Genomic DNA, 19,646 nt, shown 5'->3' with positions numbered 1-19,646 from the left:
GACAAACTCTTGTTTTCCAAGCGATACAATCCTACTACAACAGACAGAGAGAAACCACAACCCCTGGGACTACAGCAACAAGTTTAAGACTCAGAAACCCTTATGTATTAATATTTTCCTCCTTGTAAATTCTAGCAGCTGGAGGAAGGGGTGGTAACTTACCACTATGTCTGCCCATATAGTTTAAAATATCACTGGAAAGAAAATGAAAAGATCAGGCTGGTTAGCAGTTTTCTGATCTTTCTACTACTTCACATGGCAACCACACAAAAGCAAGTAAGGAGGGTTATTTCTACAGGTTTCGTTGCACTGCAGGTAATTGTACAAAAATAGTATGATTCAAATAGCAATGGCCTAAACCGAGATGTTGGTATTTTCCCACTTCCCTCTTGCCCTTTCCCATAAAAACTGATACATCAAAGTACTTAGAAAGATTATAGCTATATTGTAGATTTTGCCAGGCCTGAACCCAGGGCTTCAATCACAGCATTTCATCATCTGCTGGTCTTGTGTCAAAGCAAAGGTAGTCACAGCCGAGCGGTAAGGAACAGCTTCTTGCAGCCGTCACGCTTCATGTTGAAAGCTGCTGCTTCCACGCTACAATAGATGCCCTGATAAGTGCTGTGCCTGCAGCAAAATCAGACACCCCAGCTTTAACCGTTACAGCCACTTGCCCCTACTCCTCTCCCAGTACTAACAAACATATTTGTTAGCATTCCCTAATTTTCTTCAGGAATAATCAGAGGTATCATCAGAAATCAGAAGGAGATACACGACCCCAGTCCAGATTTCCATACGGTTTCTTTCTTCTTCTTCCATCCATATTACATGCAGGAGGAAACCCAGGCTTTGCTAAAAAGTCTGGGTCTCCTCGGAGATGAAGCTACCTGAGCACTTCAAGCTGCCTGAAGACATACCCAAATTCCTACCTTTAAATTAATGCCCGTGTGGGTTTTGTTCAAAGACCCTAGACAGAACATCAGACAACTTAAGAGTATTTCTGCGATCCAAATTAAAATATGCTAAAACAATTCTTAAATGAACAACAGAGAAATGTCAAAAAGCTTTCTGATTCCAGCTAAAAATAAAACAAATATTTCATTTAGAAGTATATGGTCTTTTGAGGTCGTCAGAGTTTGCCAAACTATTCAATTTCTCATACTCGGGCACAGAGATATAAACTCATCAGAGCTGAGATGATCACAGGAAGAACCTGGCACAGGCTGCTCTCTTTCACATGCCCTCATGGCTTTTCTGCCAAAAATAAATGCATCTGATCACAAATGCTAACTACTATACATTTTTCATTTAAAGGCAATGACCTTCTCTGCTCCAGAGTGCCATACAACATTTTATTATCATTGTATAGTACCAAATTAGTTTAATTAGTTAGCAGTATCAGGAAGCTAATAATTCCACTTGAGCATTCGGATCCATTTAATCTAACAGAAATACTGTTTGTTGCACAAAATGCTCTAAGTTTAGAGATGCATAATTCTGTCTCTAATCACACCAGTAACGGGATAACCTTCTAAGTACAGAGATGTACTTAACCTCTAGTAAAAATGATACAAATTAGTGGCACAGGAGCATAGTGTGCACAATACACAAAATTAACCCCCAGCAACTAATGGGAATACACATGATTTTTTCGTTTCCACTACTCTGTGAACTTCATTTCTTTCATCGCTAGCAGAAACACACTCCTGAAATGTAGCCAGAAAATTACGGTTTCATGGTGCATAAACTTCAGGCAAGAATACTGTGAAATATTTTTACTGTGCAAATAATTATATCAACTATCAATTTCCTCAAGTGACCCTACTGCTGAAGACTGTGCTACTAATAATAAACAGCAACAGAAGCAAGCATAGAATAAATCTACTTGAAAATCAAATTTGTTTGATGTACACTTCTGACTTATTTCAGAATACGAAAACCTCAAAAATATTCATATAAATGTTCTAATAAGCATACTCAGTGAAAGTTCATTAACCTTATTATTATGTTTGAAGTTTATATTTCAGAGCAGTGTTACACTCTGCATACTTCAGAAGTGATAAGACTACGTGTGCAAAAACAACTGGATATTATAACCAGTCAGAAAAACAGCTATGTAATAGCAACAAAACTATTTTTGACAGAAAAACATACTGTCAGAGCCATTTTCATGAGTTATTTTTCCATAGAGAACACATTGTGTGCTAGTACTGCATAAAAGTAATTCCTATGATCCTTGAAAAGTTAACTGCTCAACCTCCTCAATTGGAGGAAATCCAATTAATTTTTTATCGGCAGATTTAGTTTTCCAAAGCAACAATAGACACAGTAAACAATGACTGGCTACAATTTCTCCAGTTATAATACTCCAATAAGCCATATCCACCTCCATTAGCATAAAAGCAAAACGTCTGCATGTATAGATAACATAATTTATATGTAATTTTATATATTTACAGAAATAATATATATATATTTATACCTGAAAAACAATAGCCCCTTCTATTTTAATAGCTCACTATAAGATTTTGACTGAAAGACATCTGCCAAGTTGATTTGGAAAGATTCAAAGCGCATGCTTAAAAAGTAAAAGTATCTGTATTTTCTGAACTAAATATGATGTTGAACACAGTGTAGGATTGAGAGCTCTATTTCTAATGCAAAATAATTAAGAAATCTTTTTCAACAGAGCAAGAATAATGTAACAGTTTTTTCCTCCCCACCCACTCCTAATACACTGCAATCCAATAAATTTCAGAGGATTTTTTTAAACTTCAACTTGTATTTTTAGAATTTATCCTCAAAGTGCTTCTCTGCATAACCAACCAGTGGTTGAGCTCATAAAGTAACCTCATTAATATACTGACTCTGATTATTTATTTTAAAGTTTCTTGAAACCTCATGATACTGCCAGGGAAAAATCACACTTGCATCAAGGAACTTCAGCATACCATATTTTGTATCATCATATAAAGGCTCTTACTTCAACTCTAGTATTTGTCAGAGAAGTACCACACCGAAAACCACACATTTTTAAAATTCCAGTTCAACAACAACTGAAAAAACAGTTTGTATCATTGACATTGTAGCATAAACATATTCTGCTCATTCGTATGTCTTCCATTTTCCTTTTATTTGAACAAAGCAAAAAAACGAGAAAAATCTATCGTTTAAAATTACACGGTTCAACTGGCAGATTAACAATGTAAAACAGTTGGGGGAAAAAAAAAAGACTTTATCAAAATAGAAGGGGTTTATAGCAACAAGTAAATTCTTACACAAGTACTGAGATAAAATCAGCTTCTGTATATAAAACAACGTAAGTCAAACTGAGTTTCAATACAGAGTAAGATAAATTCATTTTCTAAAATGATATCCAAAGTGTTGATCATTACAGGAACAGGACTGGGTTATAGAGAAAACTGTTCCAGATGAATTCCCAGTACTTGCCTTCTCCACAAGCTGTTTTGGCTTGGTGTTTCAATGCTATTTTCATTTTCCTAGATCTCTCTTTAAAAAAAGTTTGAAAAAGATTTCTACTTGAACACAAACAATGAGAAAGTAGATTTTTGCTATAAGTCCCTTCCAATCGCTTCATTTTACTATTCTGATAAAACAACTTTTCCATAAAAGGCAGAAATAAAGAGGCAATTCAGGATAAACTTCCATTATGTTTTCTCACATTATCTTGAGTCAAACACCTACTTTTCTCTTGAAGGCCCAAGAAGAAAAAGAGAAAAGATCTGGACATTTACATAGCAGCAGAAAAATATTTGCTAAATTGAGGCTGGTTTTCAAAATTCATTTTTGGCCCACTAACAAATTATTACTGAAAAACACGATTAAGTACACCTAGTTCAGAATAATTATCCATTTTTATTAACATGAAAAGTTGCAAAGAAAAACATTACTAACTTCAAAGAGCAGCACATGAAACCACCTTGAGAAGCCAGATTATTCAATGTCATATAAAGACATACCTTTTTATCATATACATCTTGCCAGTTTACTCCAGCAAAGAAACTATGACGCATGATTTCTTTTGCATCATCTGGGCCTCCGCCAAGTCTAAAGAGAGTGGGGAAAAAAATTACATAAGCAAACATTACTCTTAAAGGTGGATTAAGTTATTGTAATGATTGGAAAAGTGACCGTTTGTTTTTGACTACCTAGGAATAATTCTCACCTGTTTAATACGTGATTGTCACCTGTTTAACATGAACTCAGGTGATCTCAATCGTTTTCTTGAACGACCAACTAACGCTCTGATACTATTAAAAACCAAAACCAACCCAAGAACATTTTTGGCAAAATAAAATTTTGCCAAGGAGGTGCCAGGCACTGAATCAGTAATGATTCACACATCGTTTTTATAGTGTTCACTGCTGTTGCATCTGGGTGCTGTAACAATTAACCAATTACCATAAAATAGTCTCAATCTGAGTCAATTAGTATAAATTAATAAATTGTAGGCCTGCTGAGAAGGTTATTTAAAGGCCATTGTAAATAACCACACTATTCACTGTAGCCCATAGCTTGCCAAAGCCAGACTCTGGCAAATCATCTTAGGAAGTAAACTCCATCTACTTTGGGTGAACTTGCCCAAGGTGATTTGGGCTCACAAAAGTGGTTGCTGCTACCAAAAGAGAAGGGTTCCACTCCTGCCCATACCTCTGCCTTCTTACTGGCATCTAAAGCATCATTCCCACTGATGACTGTAAGCCAAGTCAGCTCGCTAACCTGGAAGCAAACTAACCCTACAATGAGAAAATGAGAAAGAATTGGCCATTGTTTAATGTGTTAGCAAGTCAAATTTGACTCAACAAGTTTTGTGAGCTCTCTTGAGCTGCTGCTGTTGGAGAAAGAACCACGCACCCGGCAGAAGGAACCTCTACCTCTTTCACCAGCACACGGATTTTTAGGACTGCTCAGGTCTCACCTAACTTCTTCCTGAGACTGGCTATCCTACTGGTCTAACAGAAACAAGGTGTAACAGAAAAAAGCTAAACTTAACTGAACAAGCAGCCCATACATGTTAAATATGGACAAGTTAAGTGAGACAAGCAGTTTGTGTTTCATTAAAAGGAGCTGCTAAAGATATAATGACCATTTTTTAAAGCAGCCTTTTAAGTAAGATGAATTTCTCTCCAAAGCATCTGTTGCAAGGAGTAATAACTCACACAACCAAGGAAAAAAAAAAAAAAGTCTGTATTGGTATTACCCTGCTGCCAAATTGCAACAATATTCTGGACTTCTACCTTAGTCTTGCAGTAACTGTTGCTAAAGTTGTTCTCATTTCCAAGCTGCATTTCTCTTTGTTTCTCAACTATTCATTATAAAATTCCCTACACTTCTGCTAAGCATCCCAGACAGTCCACAGTCTCCTGACTTCCCTCAATATCTTCACATCCAGCTGCTCAGAGAAAAGTAGTTACAGTTAATCTCTGTGCTCCCACCCTGTTTAGCATTAGGTAGCACCAGAACTCAAATATGAATAAGCTTGTAAACGTAAGGCTGTAACAAACTAAACACCACTGTCTGCAAAGAATAATTACAAGGAAGTATCTCTTAAATTCTACAGGTTCATATATTTGATGGGTCAGATTGTTTGGAGGTTAAAATTCATCAGGAGTTGTTACAGGAACAAATTTTTACTTTACTCTCCACGTATTTGGTTGGTTGGTCACAGTTTGCTTTCACTGCACACAGTAAATTCAGTTACACAGGCACTGCTGGGCAGAACTAGAAAGGCTGACTAGTTGTACTGTCCCTCAGAGAGACACAGCAATCAGTCCTGTCTGAGTGCCACTACTGAAAACGTCTTGAGAACAAACTGACGACGAAGCTTCCAGTACTTAAAGGGGCCCTACAGGAAAGCTGGAGAGGGGCTCTTTATCAGGGATGTGGTGATAGAACAAGCAGTAATGGTTTTAAGCTGAATGAGGGTAGATTTAGATTGGGTTGTGGGAAGACATCTGTTACCAGAAGGGTAGTGAGGCACTGGAATAGGTTGCCCAAAGAAGTCATGGATGCCCCGTCCCTGAAGATGTTCAAGACCAGGTTGGATAAGGCTTTGAGCAACCTAATCTAGTGGAAGATGCTCCTGCCCATGATCTGTAAGGTCTTTTCCAACCCAAACCTTTCTATGAAGGAGAACTAGAGAAGACAGGCAGATGGACAGAAGAATAATTGCAGCCTTAAAACATGCCAAAAGACTCTCAAGAAAAGAAGAGAAATTGGGAAGAGACAAGGCCTACAGACAAATCCAACTGATTTACAAAGACAGAGATGTAGTTTAGAACCACAGGGGACTGGACACTGCTGGTCCAGTGCACGAGCCACTGGGAAATGGCTGTCTTAAGCAACAATCCCAGATGGAAAAGTCCACCACAAAAGGGCACAGGCAACAGGTGGGTGATACTTGCTTGCAAACCACCGTGTTTTCATTCAGAAAGAGTTTCATTCAGAAGAGTTACTCTTTAACAAATATCTAATTTATATGGTCCAATGTGTGATCTGTTTACATGCCCAAATAAAATTTAGCTGTGGCTGTCTATACATGTATTCTGGTACGATCACTTCCAAGAAAAAACAATGTGGTTCCCATGAGACACTACAACTAACCCAGGGTTAGGTCATACTCTGAAAAACAACTTAGAGCTTTCCCTTTGTTCCTTTACACAGCCTAACCTGAAAGGATCCCTACGTCTGCTGTAAATGATTAAAAAAAAAATGTTCTCTGCCACATGCTTTTTACGCTTTTGCTCATTAAGACTTACGTGGTGTATCTTTGCTGTATTGGAAAAGCAGAAATCTGAGACTGTATGGCTGCAAACAGCCCTTCCTTGTAACTGACAGGTCCTTCAGCCAGGAAGACCAGGCACCATTAGCCCATTTTTACATTACTCTGTATAATTAGAGTATTTATTATGACTGTATACCCATGTAGTTTCACTTACCGCTTATTTGGATCCTTTATCAGTAGGCCTGATAGTAATGATTTTGCATCAGCAGATAGAGTTCGAGGAAATTTTATGTCCTCCATTAGAATCAGTTCAAATAATTTCTCATGATCTTGGTTGTAGAATGGTAATCTTCCACACATCATTTCATACATGACAACTCCTAACCCCCACCAGTCCACCGCACGACCATAGTCATTATCTTCCAACACCTACAACACAAACAAAAACCAGGTGTAAGACATACTCTTTCGGACACAATCATTTCAGTTTATTTGGATGCAGATCTATGTGAATGCATTTCCAAGACTTTACATTCAGAGTGTGCTACAAAGATGCCCAGAACCTGGCTCAGCACTTGCAACTGACCCATACGTTTGAGCTCACTGAAATTCCAGCATAACAAGGACCGTACTGCTAAAAGAAAAACATAAAATTGAGAATGACCTGTTCAAAATTATCATGACTGCATTTTCCCTTTTCCTATGTCCTCTACCATCCCATTTATGGAGTACATAGCTTTAGGAAGAGACACTTCATCTACAAGCACTACTTCTTCGGTTAGCATTCTTCTGGGAGAAGCAGTGAAGCATCTCTTTGCTCAGTCACTTCCTCTCTCCTTACTCCACTTGTAAGAATAAAGCCTCACATTCAGAAACACCTTAATCTTACTAAGACAAGCTTAGCTTCTTCATGGTCTTTATTTACAAGTCCTCCATGTGTTTCTCCTAACACCTTCACTATGTTCCATGAAGCAGCTCAACCAGATGAACTGTGCTAAAGCAAAAAAATTACAATATTTGTGTGATACTGTTTACTATGATACAATATTTATATGATATTATATGACCACAGAAATATGCTAATGTTTATACAATATTGTCAACATAATACCTCCAATGTCGCATGCCTAAAAACAACCTACTTACTCCACAACCCTTTTCCTAGCAGTCCCAGAGAAGTGAAACAAGGAATCTAAGCGGAGTATCTTGACCTTAATACACCCTTGTATTAAATAGAAGAAAAGGGATACAACATAACAGCAGCTTACATCCACAATGAAACCACTAGCAATAGGGAAACTGAAAGCTACTGAATATGTAAGTATTTGATTGCGATTTCTGTGAATTTCTAGAAGGTCATACCCTTTCACTCAAAAAAGATGTCAGAGTTAGAAGTTAATAACTGTTAACACAGAAAGTCCTACAACTTTATGTGCCAAATTGCCAATAATTGCTGCAAAAAGATCTATTAAAGAGGCAAAAATCTTAAAAGAAGAAATTGAACTTAAATAATAAACTGCTAGAAAGATCAAAGAAATGCAACTAATACAGCTGGACCATGAATTATAGATTTTTTATTATAAACAACTGTTTCTTCATCATTAAAAGGAAGATTCTGAAAGGCAGCAGATACAACTGATTTAAAAAAAAAAAAAAAAGGCAACAAACTAATCCAAGCAAAACAAAATACTTTTTACCACACAGAGACACGTGATCACCACCACCAACAGCTCACACAGATTCAAAGTCTAAGTCAACACACAGGAACAGAGGACCTGGGGAACTATAGGCCTGCCAGCCTGACGCTGGTGCTGGGGACGGTTATGGAGCAGATCATCTTGAGTGCCATCAATGGCACATAGAGGATGATGGCCAGACGATCACACCCAGCCAGCATGTGTTCACAAAAGGGAGGTCCTGCTTAACTAACCTGATCTCCTTCTACAACAAGGTGACCCACTTGGTAGACAAGGGAAAACCTGTGGATGTTGTCTACCTCTACCTAGACTTCAGTAAAGCCTTTAAAACTGTTTCCCACAGCATTCTCCTGGAAAAACTGGCTGCTCGTGGCTTGGACCGATGTACACTTCACTGGGTAAAATACTGGATGGATGGCCAGGCCCAGAGAGTTGTAAAGAATGGAATGAAAACTAGTTGGCAGCCAGTCACAAGTGGTGCTCCCCAGAGCTCAGTGCTGGGGATGAATCTATTTAACACCAAAATCAATGAACTGGATGAAAGGATCGAGTACACCCTCAGTAACTTTGCAGACGACATAAGTTCGTCCAGAGTCTTTATCTGCTTGCGGAAAGAAGGCACTACAGAGGCATTTGGCCAGGTTGGATTGATGGGCCAAGGCAAACTGTATGGGGTTCAACAGGGCTCACTGTCAGGTCCTGCACTCAGGACACAACCCCATACAATACAACAGGTTTGGGGAAGAGTGGCCAAAAAGCTGCCCAGCAGAGAAGGGGCTGGGGTTGTTGGTTGACAGCTGAATGAATAGGAGTCAGCAGTGTGCCCAGGTGGCCAAAACGGCCAGTAGCACCCTGGCTTGTATCAGAAACAGTGTGGCCAGCAGGACCGGGGACATAATTGTCCCTCTGTACTCGGCACTGATGAGGCCACACCTCAAATACTGTGTTCAGTTTTGGGCCCCTCACTACAAGAAAGACATTGAGGCTCTGGAGTGTTTCTAGAGAAGGGCAATGAAGCTGGTGAAGGGTCTGGACCACAAGTCTTATGAGGAGTGGCTGAGGGAACTGGGGTTGTTTCGTTTGGAGAAGAGAAGGCTGAGGGAAGACTTTATCACTCTTTTACAACTATTTGAAAGGAGGTTGTAGCAAGGTGGGTGTTGGTCTCTTCTCCCAAGTAGCAAGTGATAGGACGAGAGGGAATGGCCTCAAGTTGCATCAGGGGAAGTTTAAACTAGATATGACAGAAAAATGAATTTATCAAAAGGGTTGTCAAGCATTGGAACAGCCGCCCAGGGAGGTGGTTGAGTCACCATCCCTGGAGGTGTTCAAGATACTTGTAGATGTGGTGCTTAGGGACATGGTTTAGTGGTGGACTTGGCAGTGTTAGGTTTAGGACCTGATGATCTTAAACGTCTTTTCCAACCCAAATGATGCTATGATTCTGTGATATCCCCCCAAAGATCAATAGGAACAGTCATTTAGATGTAGCGGTGAAACTTTGGTGATGTGCAGTAAGGTCTTCAGGCTTTAACGAATAAGGTAACCTTTAACAGATCAAAAATAACCTTTTCCCATGAGTACATTACCTTGTGATTGTCTAAAAAGTGTAAGGTGACTTCCCACAATTTCCTCTGAAGCAAGAGTAGACACAGTCCTTACCCATCTGGGGCACTAAGTGGCTGTGGTCACATCACAGGACACATGCACTGCCCTATCCAGTCCAAACAAGGGAAGTTGAGCTCATTTATCTGCCTCTCCTTTTTCTCCCCCAGTAAATCCAGCTCTGCTCTGAAGCATCTGGTACATGCTCTTAGCAAAAATAAAATGCAGTCTGATCAAGTATGGCAATTTGGACAATACCATAGTAATTAATGCATTCATATCCTAGTTTTCACTGTCCTTAAGGATTAGTAGTAGAAACACGATGAAAAGAAATGTATTACAAATGCCTCTTATGTATATAAGATTAAAAAATCATAAAAATTAACACATTAACACATACTATTTGCAACTGTGCCAAAACACACGGACTCGTTACATCACTGATATTTCCAAATAGAGGGTGAAATTTTGGGGAAGTGTAAAATACAACAAATCATCTGAATAAATACATATGACAAAACTAACTAAAATAACTCCTCCATTTAAAATTAATTAAATGTTTTATGAGAAGGAGCATATTGCAAGCTATTTGCCGAAAAATTGTATATGAAATCTGTGATCCTTGTCTTTAAATCACTGTTTCTTCTGCCACAGAATAAAGGCATTATATATTTTTCTACAAGCTCTATTGGCACCATTACCTTTTCTCCTATTTGCACAGTGAGCTACTCCTTTCTTTTGAAGCCAGTAAAATATATAAAACTGTGAGGCAGTGGTAGATTCTTTCTACAAGGAAGTTGAGGTGTGGTTTGCAGGTGTGATTTATAAAAGAAGGCAATAAGAAGATAAAACCTATCATTCTGAACAAGGCAAATCACATGGCCAAATTCTGTCTGGGGTTTTACCTAATTTATGCAGGACTTTACCTAATAATAATAAAAAGTATGAGCAACCTTTTTGCTGCATTCCCACAACAGCAACAAAACAGTGGTACAAAGAAAGAGCCAAATGTGATTTTTAACCTCTTTTTACATAAAATCATAAAAAAGCATAAAAGCTGGATTAACTGCCTCCCGAACCCACATATCACCAGCCGGGTTCTCATCCCCAGCTGGCAAAACTGGCAACTCTTTATTTTTGTTTAAATACCTGGTTTACAGCCAGCCAGACAAGCAAGAGCATTAAAAGGTTTTCATTTAGGCAAAAGGAAAACAGCCTGAAAATAGCGTAAATAAAGCAAAATGCATCTCAACTTATTTTAATATAAACGTAATAAAATTGTGCATAATGCATTCACAGTAAATACACACAATTCTTTTCTTAAAGTCATTTGCGCTCCTCATGGTGTTAAGAAATTCCAGGATTTGTAGACTGTGACAAATCAATGGAAGTGCCGGAGTCCAGCAGCTCCTACGACCAAATCCATACAATTAGGGCAAGCATGAGAACATGTCTATAAACACCGCCCCAGCATTACAGAATCACTTCCAAACAATTCTTGGATTTGAGAGATTTGGTTTCAGTTATACTGTGCATAGGTCAAGAAAGCTTCAACTCGGTGCTGAAATGAATATCTCACACAGCTGCCAGCTTTTAACCTATCAATAATTCAATCTTTTGCCTACCCTGAGGTACAATACCTGCTTTTAGGAATGTCTCCTTAGGCTGCGAGGACGGCTATTGCTTTCTGTCCAGTATTTGTGGAGTATCCCTGTTTATGTGGAACTCCAACCTAAGCACATGGCCAGACACAGACACTGTAAAAAGTTTGATCTCTTGGACTTCATACACTGCCATTAAAAGCTGCCTCCATCACCTCCAACCAATTCTTGTTCCTCCTATAAAGACCCAAAAATCTGTTCTAACAACCCAGTCCCTTCAAGCAGGCTTACTAAAACCATCGTAAAGGGCACAAGCACTTTGATGTCTGTGGTAAAGTAATATATTAATATTTGCCTTTGTGATGACTAAGGCAACACAAAGACACTGCAGGGCTGTTAAGATTGCAGTAATTTCTTTGTGTTTGCCCCTCACAAACAATTAAACAATTATGTGACAACTAAAACATAAAACAATTAATAAAACAATTAATGTTGCTGATACGTAACTTCAGAAAACAATTAATTTTGCTGATACGTAACTTCAGAAAAGAAAAAATCTTCTTGTATTTGCTTTTATTGACAAAAACACAATCTTCTAATACTACTGCCCACTGCTGAAGAGTCCAGTGTCCTGGATTCAAAAATACTAGTAAAAATCATAAGTACCACTGGTAGTTTTCTCTTTCCCAGGAAACAGAATTCATTAAAGAGATTTCCTCCTCTCCTTCATCTGGGACTGTAGATTTTAATCTTTAGATTTATCAGTCAATACATTTCCAGGCGTCCTTTGCTTTAGAAGTATCACTCCTTTAAAAGCCTAACATACAGTCCACAGAATTTATGTTCGTTTAATTTTTATGGTGAAAAAGAAAATATACCTTTTATTATATAAACTCTTTACTTCTTCAGTTGCTAGAGCTGAAAGTTTTCTGGGAGCATCTGAAAGTTTTCTGAGACACATCTGCAAACCCTTATCTACAAGGGCTCGGGGCAGAGACTTAGGAAGTAGGCAATTAAATGAGCTCACCAAAAAGAAGTCAACACAAACACACGCAATGCTTTTATAAGATTCTGTGTAAACAATTTTTTTAGAGGTTAGCCAGCAGTATAACAGGTGAAGTCTGTGACCATCTTAAGTCATCCATGTATTTATCTCCCCTTGCCTCCAGTGAAACCCGGAATCTCTGATCCTTCCCTAATCACAGAACACTGAAGAAGGTGTGACTGCCTCAGACACAAACTGAGCTTAATGTAGAAAATCCCTTAATTCTGTTTGTACTGCATTTTCTTGAAACAAAATATATCCCTGATGAGCAGCCTCTGGAAGTTTTTTAAGTTACACTGCAGAAATTCACACAATAAGAAACGTCCTTCCTACAAACCTCTAAAGAGTAGTTGCTGAAACTTCTGGACTCTACAAATATAGACAAATTAAGCAATAACTCTTAGCATGAAAGGCTGCATAAAACCCATTGTCAGTCTTCTACAAAGGATAGTGAGCATCGGGTGTCTTTAAAACAACAACATCAAAATATAATTTTCATACTTTGTGGTAGATAACCAAGGCAACTTATTGGAAAAGAAATCATATTTTTGACTCAGTTATGGTTTCTCTTAATACATTAGATATAGACTTTCTGATAGGACATTACAAATAGCTTGTTGCTCGATCAATAATTTTGACAGAACAGATGGGAAAAGATTTAAATATCTAAACAAACTGTCTGCACACCTATGTTGTGAAAGAAAACTGAGAACTTGGATACACCAATGTACTGTTAATTTAAGGGGAAAAAACTGTTTTCAATTAACCTTACAGTTCAGGTGGAGTGTATGTTCCTTAAGCATACCTGGTAACCCTTCACACATTTTTATTGCTACAGTTGTTGGTCTGTTAACAAATATTCACCCACGTATTATTCAACAAAAGTTAAGAAGTATATTTGCTAGAACTTTCTATCAATTGCAGTAACAACTGCAACCATGAGAAAATTTGTAATCAAACGCTAATGGACAAAGGTAATACACATTTGTTTATAGAAAAAGACTTTTATCCAAATGTATAAAAATCTTTCCTGCAAAACTTATGTCTGCCAAGTATTATATAAACATAGTTACTATAACTGTATCTTATTAAGAACAGTGAAAGTATTGCTGGGTCAGTTGTAAAAAAACACTTGAATGAATACTCATTGCTTTCATTATACAGAGCTGAAAAGACAAAACGCCAAAGTTATAGATAACCTGGGAAATGGATACCTGAGGATTAAGTTAAGGAAGGAAGTTTTCTGTTACTGCTTTAATTTTTGCGAGTATTTTTTCTCTATTTTGTAGCTCACTCGCACTGCTGTTTTACTTCTGGTCCTGATGCAGGCTATCTTCCTAACACCTTTTGGTTCTAATTGCTTCCCTCATCTTAACCTTTTTTTTTTCCTTATGTAACCTTCAAAAAATTAGCAAACTAAAATTTTTCGCATTTGCTGGCACACATCGTGCAGCATCAGAAATGCTACACTCTGGTATAAATGTGAGTTAAGCAAAGGCTCCTAAAGTAAAGAACATGTGACAGTAAATAAGGCGGTTAACCTTCTACAAGCAGCTCTGACTTCAGAAGGACTTAAAAATCTAAAACAAAAAAATAGATAAGCTATTATGCGTGAAAAAAGTATTCTAACAAACGACTGTAAGAAGTGAATGGTAACCCTGGCAATTCAAAAAAGAAAAAAAAACTGCCAAAAAAAAAAAAACACAAAAAACCCCATATCAAAACAAACAAAAAAAACCCCAAGGGAATAACCACATTACATTAAAAAGACCCCTCAAAATAAAACCTATTTAATGTACTAAAAAAAACCCTCACAACCAAATAGAAAGTTAAATTAACACTGTTCTAGAATTAACAGACTCATTTCATAGAAGGCAACAAGTAAAAGCAAAAAATTACTTTAGTCTACAGAAAGATGGCATTTCTCTCATAACTCTCCTATCGGAAGAAAAACTGCAGACCTGTTCATATCTGTATTAATTATCACTGCACTAGTAGAAGTCTCCATAACATGCACTGCCATAAGATGCAAGATGTGTAAGGAGTAATAAATAATGATAATATGTGAAATTCTTTTCTGGTTGCTCATTCTTCCCAAAATGATTTTGAATTTTTACTGACGTTAAACAGCATTTGTTCAGCTTTTGTTTCTGCTTCATTTCTCTCAGAAAAACTAAAGGCTTTTGCTGAGACGGAAATAATGTTTGCATTGATTAAATGAAACTTAATGAAAAAAAGCTTTAAGCACGTTATTGAGACAGTCTTTGTAAGAATTGTCATACTTATTTGTTTTACAAAACATATGGGGTTTATTAGAAAATTGCTCTCCACTTTAAAGTTCTGTTTTGAATACAACAGTTCATTCATGGGCAGTGTGGAGCTAATCTGTTTTCCAGTCTTTTGTTTGTTTTATTATTTTTGCATATTTGTAACATTTTTCCCCTTGAGAAGTCTGATATTGCATGTGGACTATTAGTTTTTGTGTCTGGTGAGATGAACCAGATTGTATGAACATTCATAGTCTTGTTACATCATTGGTTATCTGCCTCCAGGAGAAAGTCTAACTCTTCTATTCATTTATCTGTTGTTGCAGCAACTCTTCTGTATGTGTAACTGAGCAATGCTTTCATACTCCCATCTAAATGCTCCCCATCTTTTGATCTTGGTATTGGTTATTGCCAATAAATGATATTCTAGTCTGGATACCCTGCCTTGTCCACATTCCATCATGGTCATCTCAGGGCCCTGCTGGCAATGCCAAGTGGACAAAAATGCCCAAACTCAAAAATAGCAGTATTTTTGATGACTTAGAAGCATAAGACAACATAAGATGGTACACCAAAACACAATAAATGATAACAAAACAGAAAAAAGACCACATTTTAATTTCCATGAGGCACCAGCATTTCAAGATAAAAATACCTTTTTGTGTTTCCATTTGCTTTCAAAGTGAAATAATAATTTGGTACTTGGAGTTCTAGTGTAAAGAGACAATTCCATATTGTGAATCTCCCATACATTAGAAAGAAAAATATTTTTCAGGCATAGATGTTATTCCTCCTCACACCCCCCACTGGTCCTCACTCAGAAATAAAATGTAGCCAAATATCCAACAGACAGCTGTTCAAGAGCACACGCCAACACTAAACCACATTTCCACAGGTAAAATAAAACCTATTGTGGCTCCACTAAGAATCAGATTGTGCATGAAGCATCTAGGTAAACAAGGAGTAAATAAACTTGAACTATCTGTTTGAAGCCAAAAGAAAATTAGTTAAGCAAAGCACAACAACATAACTACAGTGTTTGGGTACTGAGTAAAATAGCCATACTTTCAGGAAAATGAGTACAAGTTATCAGAAGTTGGGGCTTTTTGGTTTGAAGCAAAAGCCAACAATCAAAAGCAAAGTATTCTGTCTCATCGGGAAGCAATAATGTCTCATACCATAGCTTAAGATGAACACCTATTCAAATATAAATAGAAAAAACAATTATGGTATTAGTGTTGGTAGAACAATTAGCAATTAAATATTCATCAGATTAGATACTTTTTATTTATTTATGGAATAAAATACACCTCATAATTTAAATTTTTTTAAGGATTTTTTTTGCTTAGGTAACTCAATAGATATGAAAGTTAAGACTAATGCAAATAAATAAGTAAATCTTCAATCCTCATAGTAGAGCAGGCCCTTCGATGTGGTGCTCAAAAAAAGATGATACTTTTTTGTTGATTATACTAATTCTACTTACTTAGCTTTACATTTGCCTATATGACAGAGGTAAAGCTGCCTGTTATAGATTAGCTGTAGTCATACGAGTATCATCATTACATGTGTAATTTATTTACTACTGTAATAAGAAGGTTAAAATCTTTCTTCTGACATCAGAAGAAAAATATTGCCACCATCTCCAACACTACCAATACGTGCAATTAAGGAATGACCCTGCTGATAGCATTCTTTGAGCATGGGACACAATTCATTTGAATACATCATTTTAAAAGGAAGAAAGAATACAACCACCGTCTTTCAAAGCCTCTAGCTTATAAAAGATAATGTTCGATCCTTGAACAAAATAACGCTATTTAACATACTTTCCTAAACATACATGCAACATTCAACGGTTCCATTTCTTTTTATCAGTGAAGTTTCTCCGTGTGGGTTTGGTTTTTTGGGGGAGAAGCGGGGGGGGCACTCTATTTTGTTCATTCTAACTTGGCGATTAAAGAATTTTTATTTTTACACTGTTACAGAAGTGCATTTTTCTAGGTTTCCAAAACCACCTTATTCAACCTTCCCCATCTGTCACCATCTGCTTCTTTTTAGCATGTACTTTTTGTGTGATCACATAAGCATGTGAAAAATAACTAACATTCAGATGATTGTCTGCTGGTACATTTGAGGACTGGGCATAATAAAAGTGAACTGCCAAAACGTACTTAACACTTCTAATTTTGTTGGGTCTTGCATGTAAGCAACATTTGATTTTCAAACTGTTTTACAGTTGGAAAGTTGATCAGGTACTCTAACTCAACAGTAAAACTGAGACTACATAATTAGCTCAGCACTAAAAAGAGTATATTCAAAGAGAGGAATAAAACCCAGAAATACATCCACACAAGTTCACACATCCATCTTGACTGAGTCTGTCTGCACAATGTTGCCTGAGGCACAGGATAAGATGCTACAAGGAGCCTACTTCTGGACAGTCACAGCCTGTGTCTTCTCTTCCAAGCTGCCACAGGACATAGAATAAAGGACTCTCATAATTACAAGGATGTATGAAATCTCATGGTAATGCTGGAGAAGCAAAGACAACAAAGCCAAGGGTAGAATGCATAGAAATGCTATGTGTTTTCTTTACAACGCAGCTTCTAGGTGCACAGTAAGTAACTGCTTCTAAGTGCAAAGTAGCTGGAAATTGCCATCAAGACACAAAAGCTGAACGGTGGAGGTATCTGTTTCCAGAACTCTATCATGCTTCAGCACACCATTTCTGATTGCAAATGCACTTTTTAATAGAGTTTTAATGTGAAAAAAAACCCAGAACCAAACAGGTTGAAAACCAGAGAAACAAACTTGCCTCTCACCCTTCAAATATATATTAACTCCACTTGAAGAGAATTTCATGAAATTCTTTGTCTTGTTAGAGCACCACTACAGCCCTCTTGGGTCTTCAGTAAAACCATTATGAACCAGAATACCAATATATTTATATCAACACAGACAATTTGGTGGAATGTCTCATTATCCTTCCTCTGAGAAAAAAAGATTTAATGGGAGTGATGAAAATGAAAGGAATCCAGTAACATAAGCCACCCTCCTGCCCCAAAGAAACCCAAAAAGCTACCAACAACCTTCATTTATCCTCACCAGACTTAATCAAATACGAGTGACAACTTGCTCTCCAGAGCACAATGAAAGACCGAGCCTAACAAAAAGTTTCTTTTCCACTGTTTCTCTTCACAGTATTGCTCCAACTCTTACGAGTTCATACTGGTCTTAAAGCATACGTGAATGCAGATGCCACCCAGCAACATCTTAACAGCTGCTTTCCCTTAATTTGTGTCATTTCCAAAAAACTCCCTTTTCCTCTATTTATGCTTTCTATCCAGTAGTACTACAGTTAGAAAATAACGGCACATACCTATTATAAGAGTTGCATAGAATTTCAAAAGGCACATTACTTTGATGTCTCGATTATCTTCACATTCAAATGAAATTCAAAGGAAAAGAAGATAAAAAGGAAACTGCATAAACCATAACAAAAATCATTCTATCCTTCCGTTTATCTGTATTTCCAACCAAACAACTCTCAAGCAAGCTCCTCTTCATTTTACGTTGCACATCAATTTCTCCTACCTTTTGTGTCTCTCTGCAAAACATTCTACCAGTTTCTATTTAGAGAAAACTAGCAAAATAACACAATTGTCTTCAGTCCAAACTCTCTTTCCTGACCACAACCACATCTTTCCCCATAAGAAAACTCTTCTCATCTCTAAACTGTTTTCTGGCATGCCTGTGAGATCGTTCGATTAATTTCAGGAATTCATTTTACCTGCTTTTAACTTCCCTTGCCATCCTACTTCTTATTTTAATCAAATTCTTTTTTCTCTCCCATTAAAAAAAGAAAAAGAAAAATGCCTTGGCCATATTACCCTTGCAACTTCATTTTTTTCTGTAGCATAACATGTTCGTTTTCCATTCCCACTTTAGGTAATCTCTCTCAGTTGGCCTGCCTCGGTTTATGTGGGCTACATCCATCAAGTTCTTTGCTAACAAGCACCTTCTTACTCTTCCCTGTACCTAAAGGAGCTGTTTTGTAACATTCATATTGTAACTTCTGTCTACATTAAAATCCCTGTCAAAAACACTGCTTTGCTATGATGCCTACAGAACCTGAAAAACATCCATTTCCATGCTAGCCTGCCTCAGTGCATTTCTGTGGTTCCATCTGTGAATATATCACTTAGTATCAATTCATATCAGATGAGCTATGTGGTAGGTCATCATATTCTCAGTCCAAAAATTTACAAAATTGCCTTTAGCGAACATCTTGATCCAACATAAGCAAATATTAAAAGAATGAAATAAATGTATAGTTGCACCAATGACAAAATGTTTTTTCTGCCTCTACTGCAACATTTTAAAATCTGCATATGCCACAACGTTCTTGGGAAATTCAACTTCAGTTCCTGTGAACATGGAAAAAAATGTTTTGTCTTGCTGTAACTGTGCCTACAGCACCTAGTAACACACTTCCCCTCACTGAAATTTGGCCCCTGAACTTCAATGGCCAAGTTCCGGAATTTGGGTCACCCCTACATCAAAGCTATATTCTTCCGAAAAAGAAAAGCTTTAAGTAAGAAATCAAGTGAAAAGTGAGAAAAGACAGCAGTTGCTTCTTGATAAAAGAGTTTCACCTTTCGTTTCTCTGAGATGAAACTCAGGGAA

At 37.3% G+C, this 19,646-nt stretch overlaps 1 protein-coding gene across 1 annotated transcript in view; it reads right to left on the bottom strand.

Moving 5' to 3' along the window:
• Positions 1 to 19,646, bottom strand: part of AKT3 (AKT serine/threonine kinase 3) — a 155,917-nt gene that overhangs the window by 15,500 nt on the left and 120,771 nt on the right. Inside the window, exons 11-12 of the mRNA XM_054064144.1 lie at positions 6,960 to 7,174; positions 3,981 to 4,068 (exon numbers count right to left, since the gene is read on the bottom strand). Coding sequence (XP_053920119.1) covers positions 3,981 to 4,068; positions 6,960 to 7,174 — 303 coding nt within the window. The remainder of the gene's footprint in view (positions 1 to 3,980; positions 4,069 to 6,959; positions 7,175 to 19,646) is intronic.

Source organism: Cuculus canorus, chromosome 3 (assembly GCF_017976375.1).
Source record: "Cuculus canorus isolate bCucCan1 chromosome 3, bCucCan1.pri, whole genome shotgun sequence".
Taxonomy (NCBI): Eukaryota; Metazoa; Chordata; class Aves; order Cuculiformes; family Cuculidae; genus Cuculus; species Cuculus canorus.
Note: the sequence above shows the minus strand (reverse complement) of the source record. Positions and strands in the feature narration are given on the sequence as shown.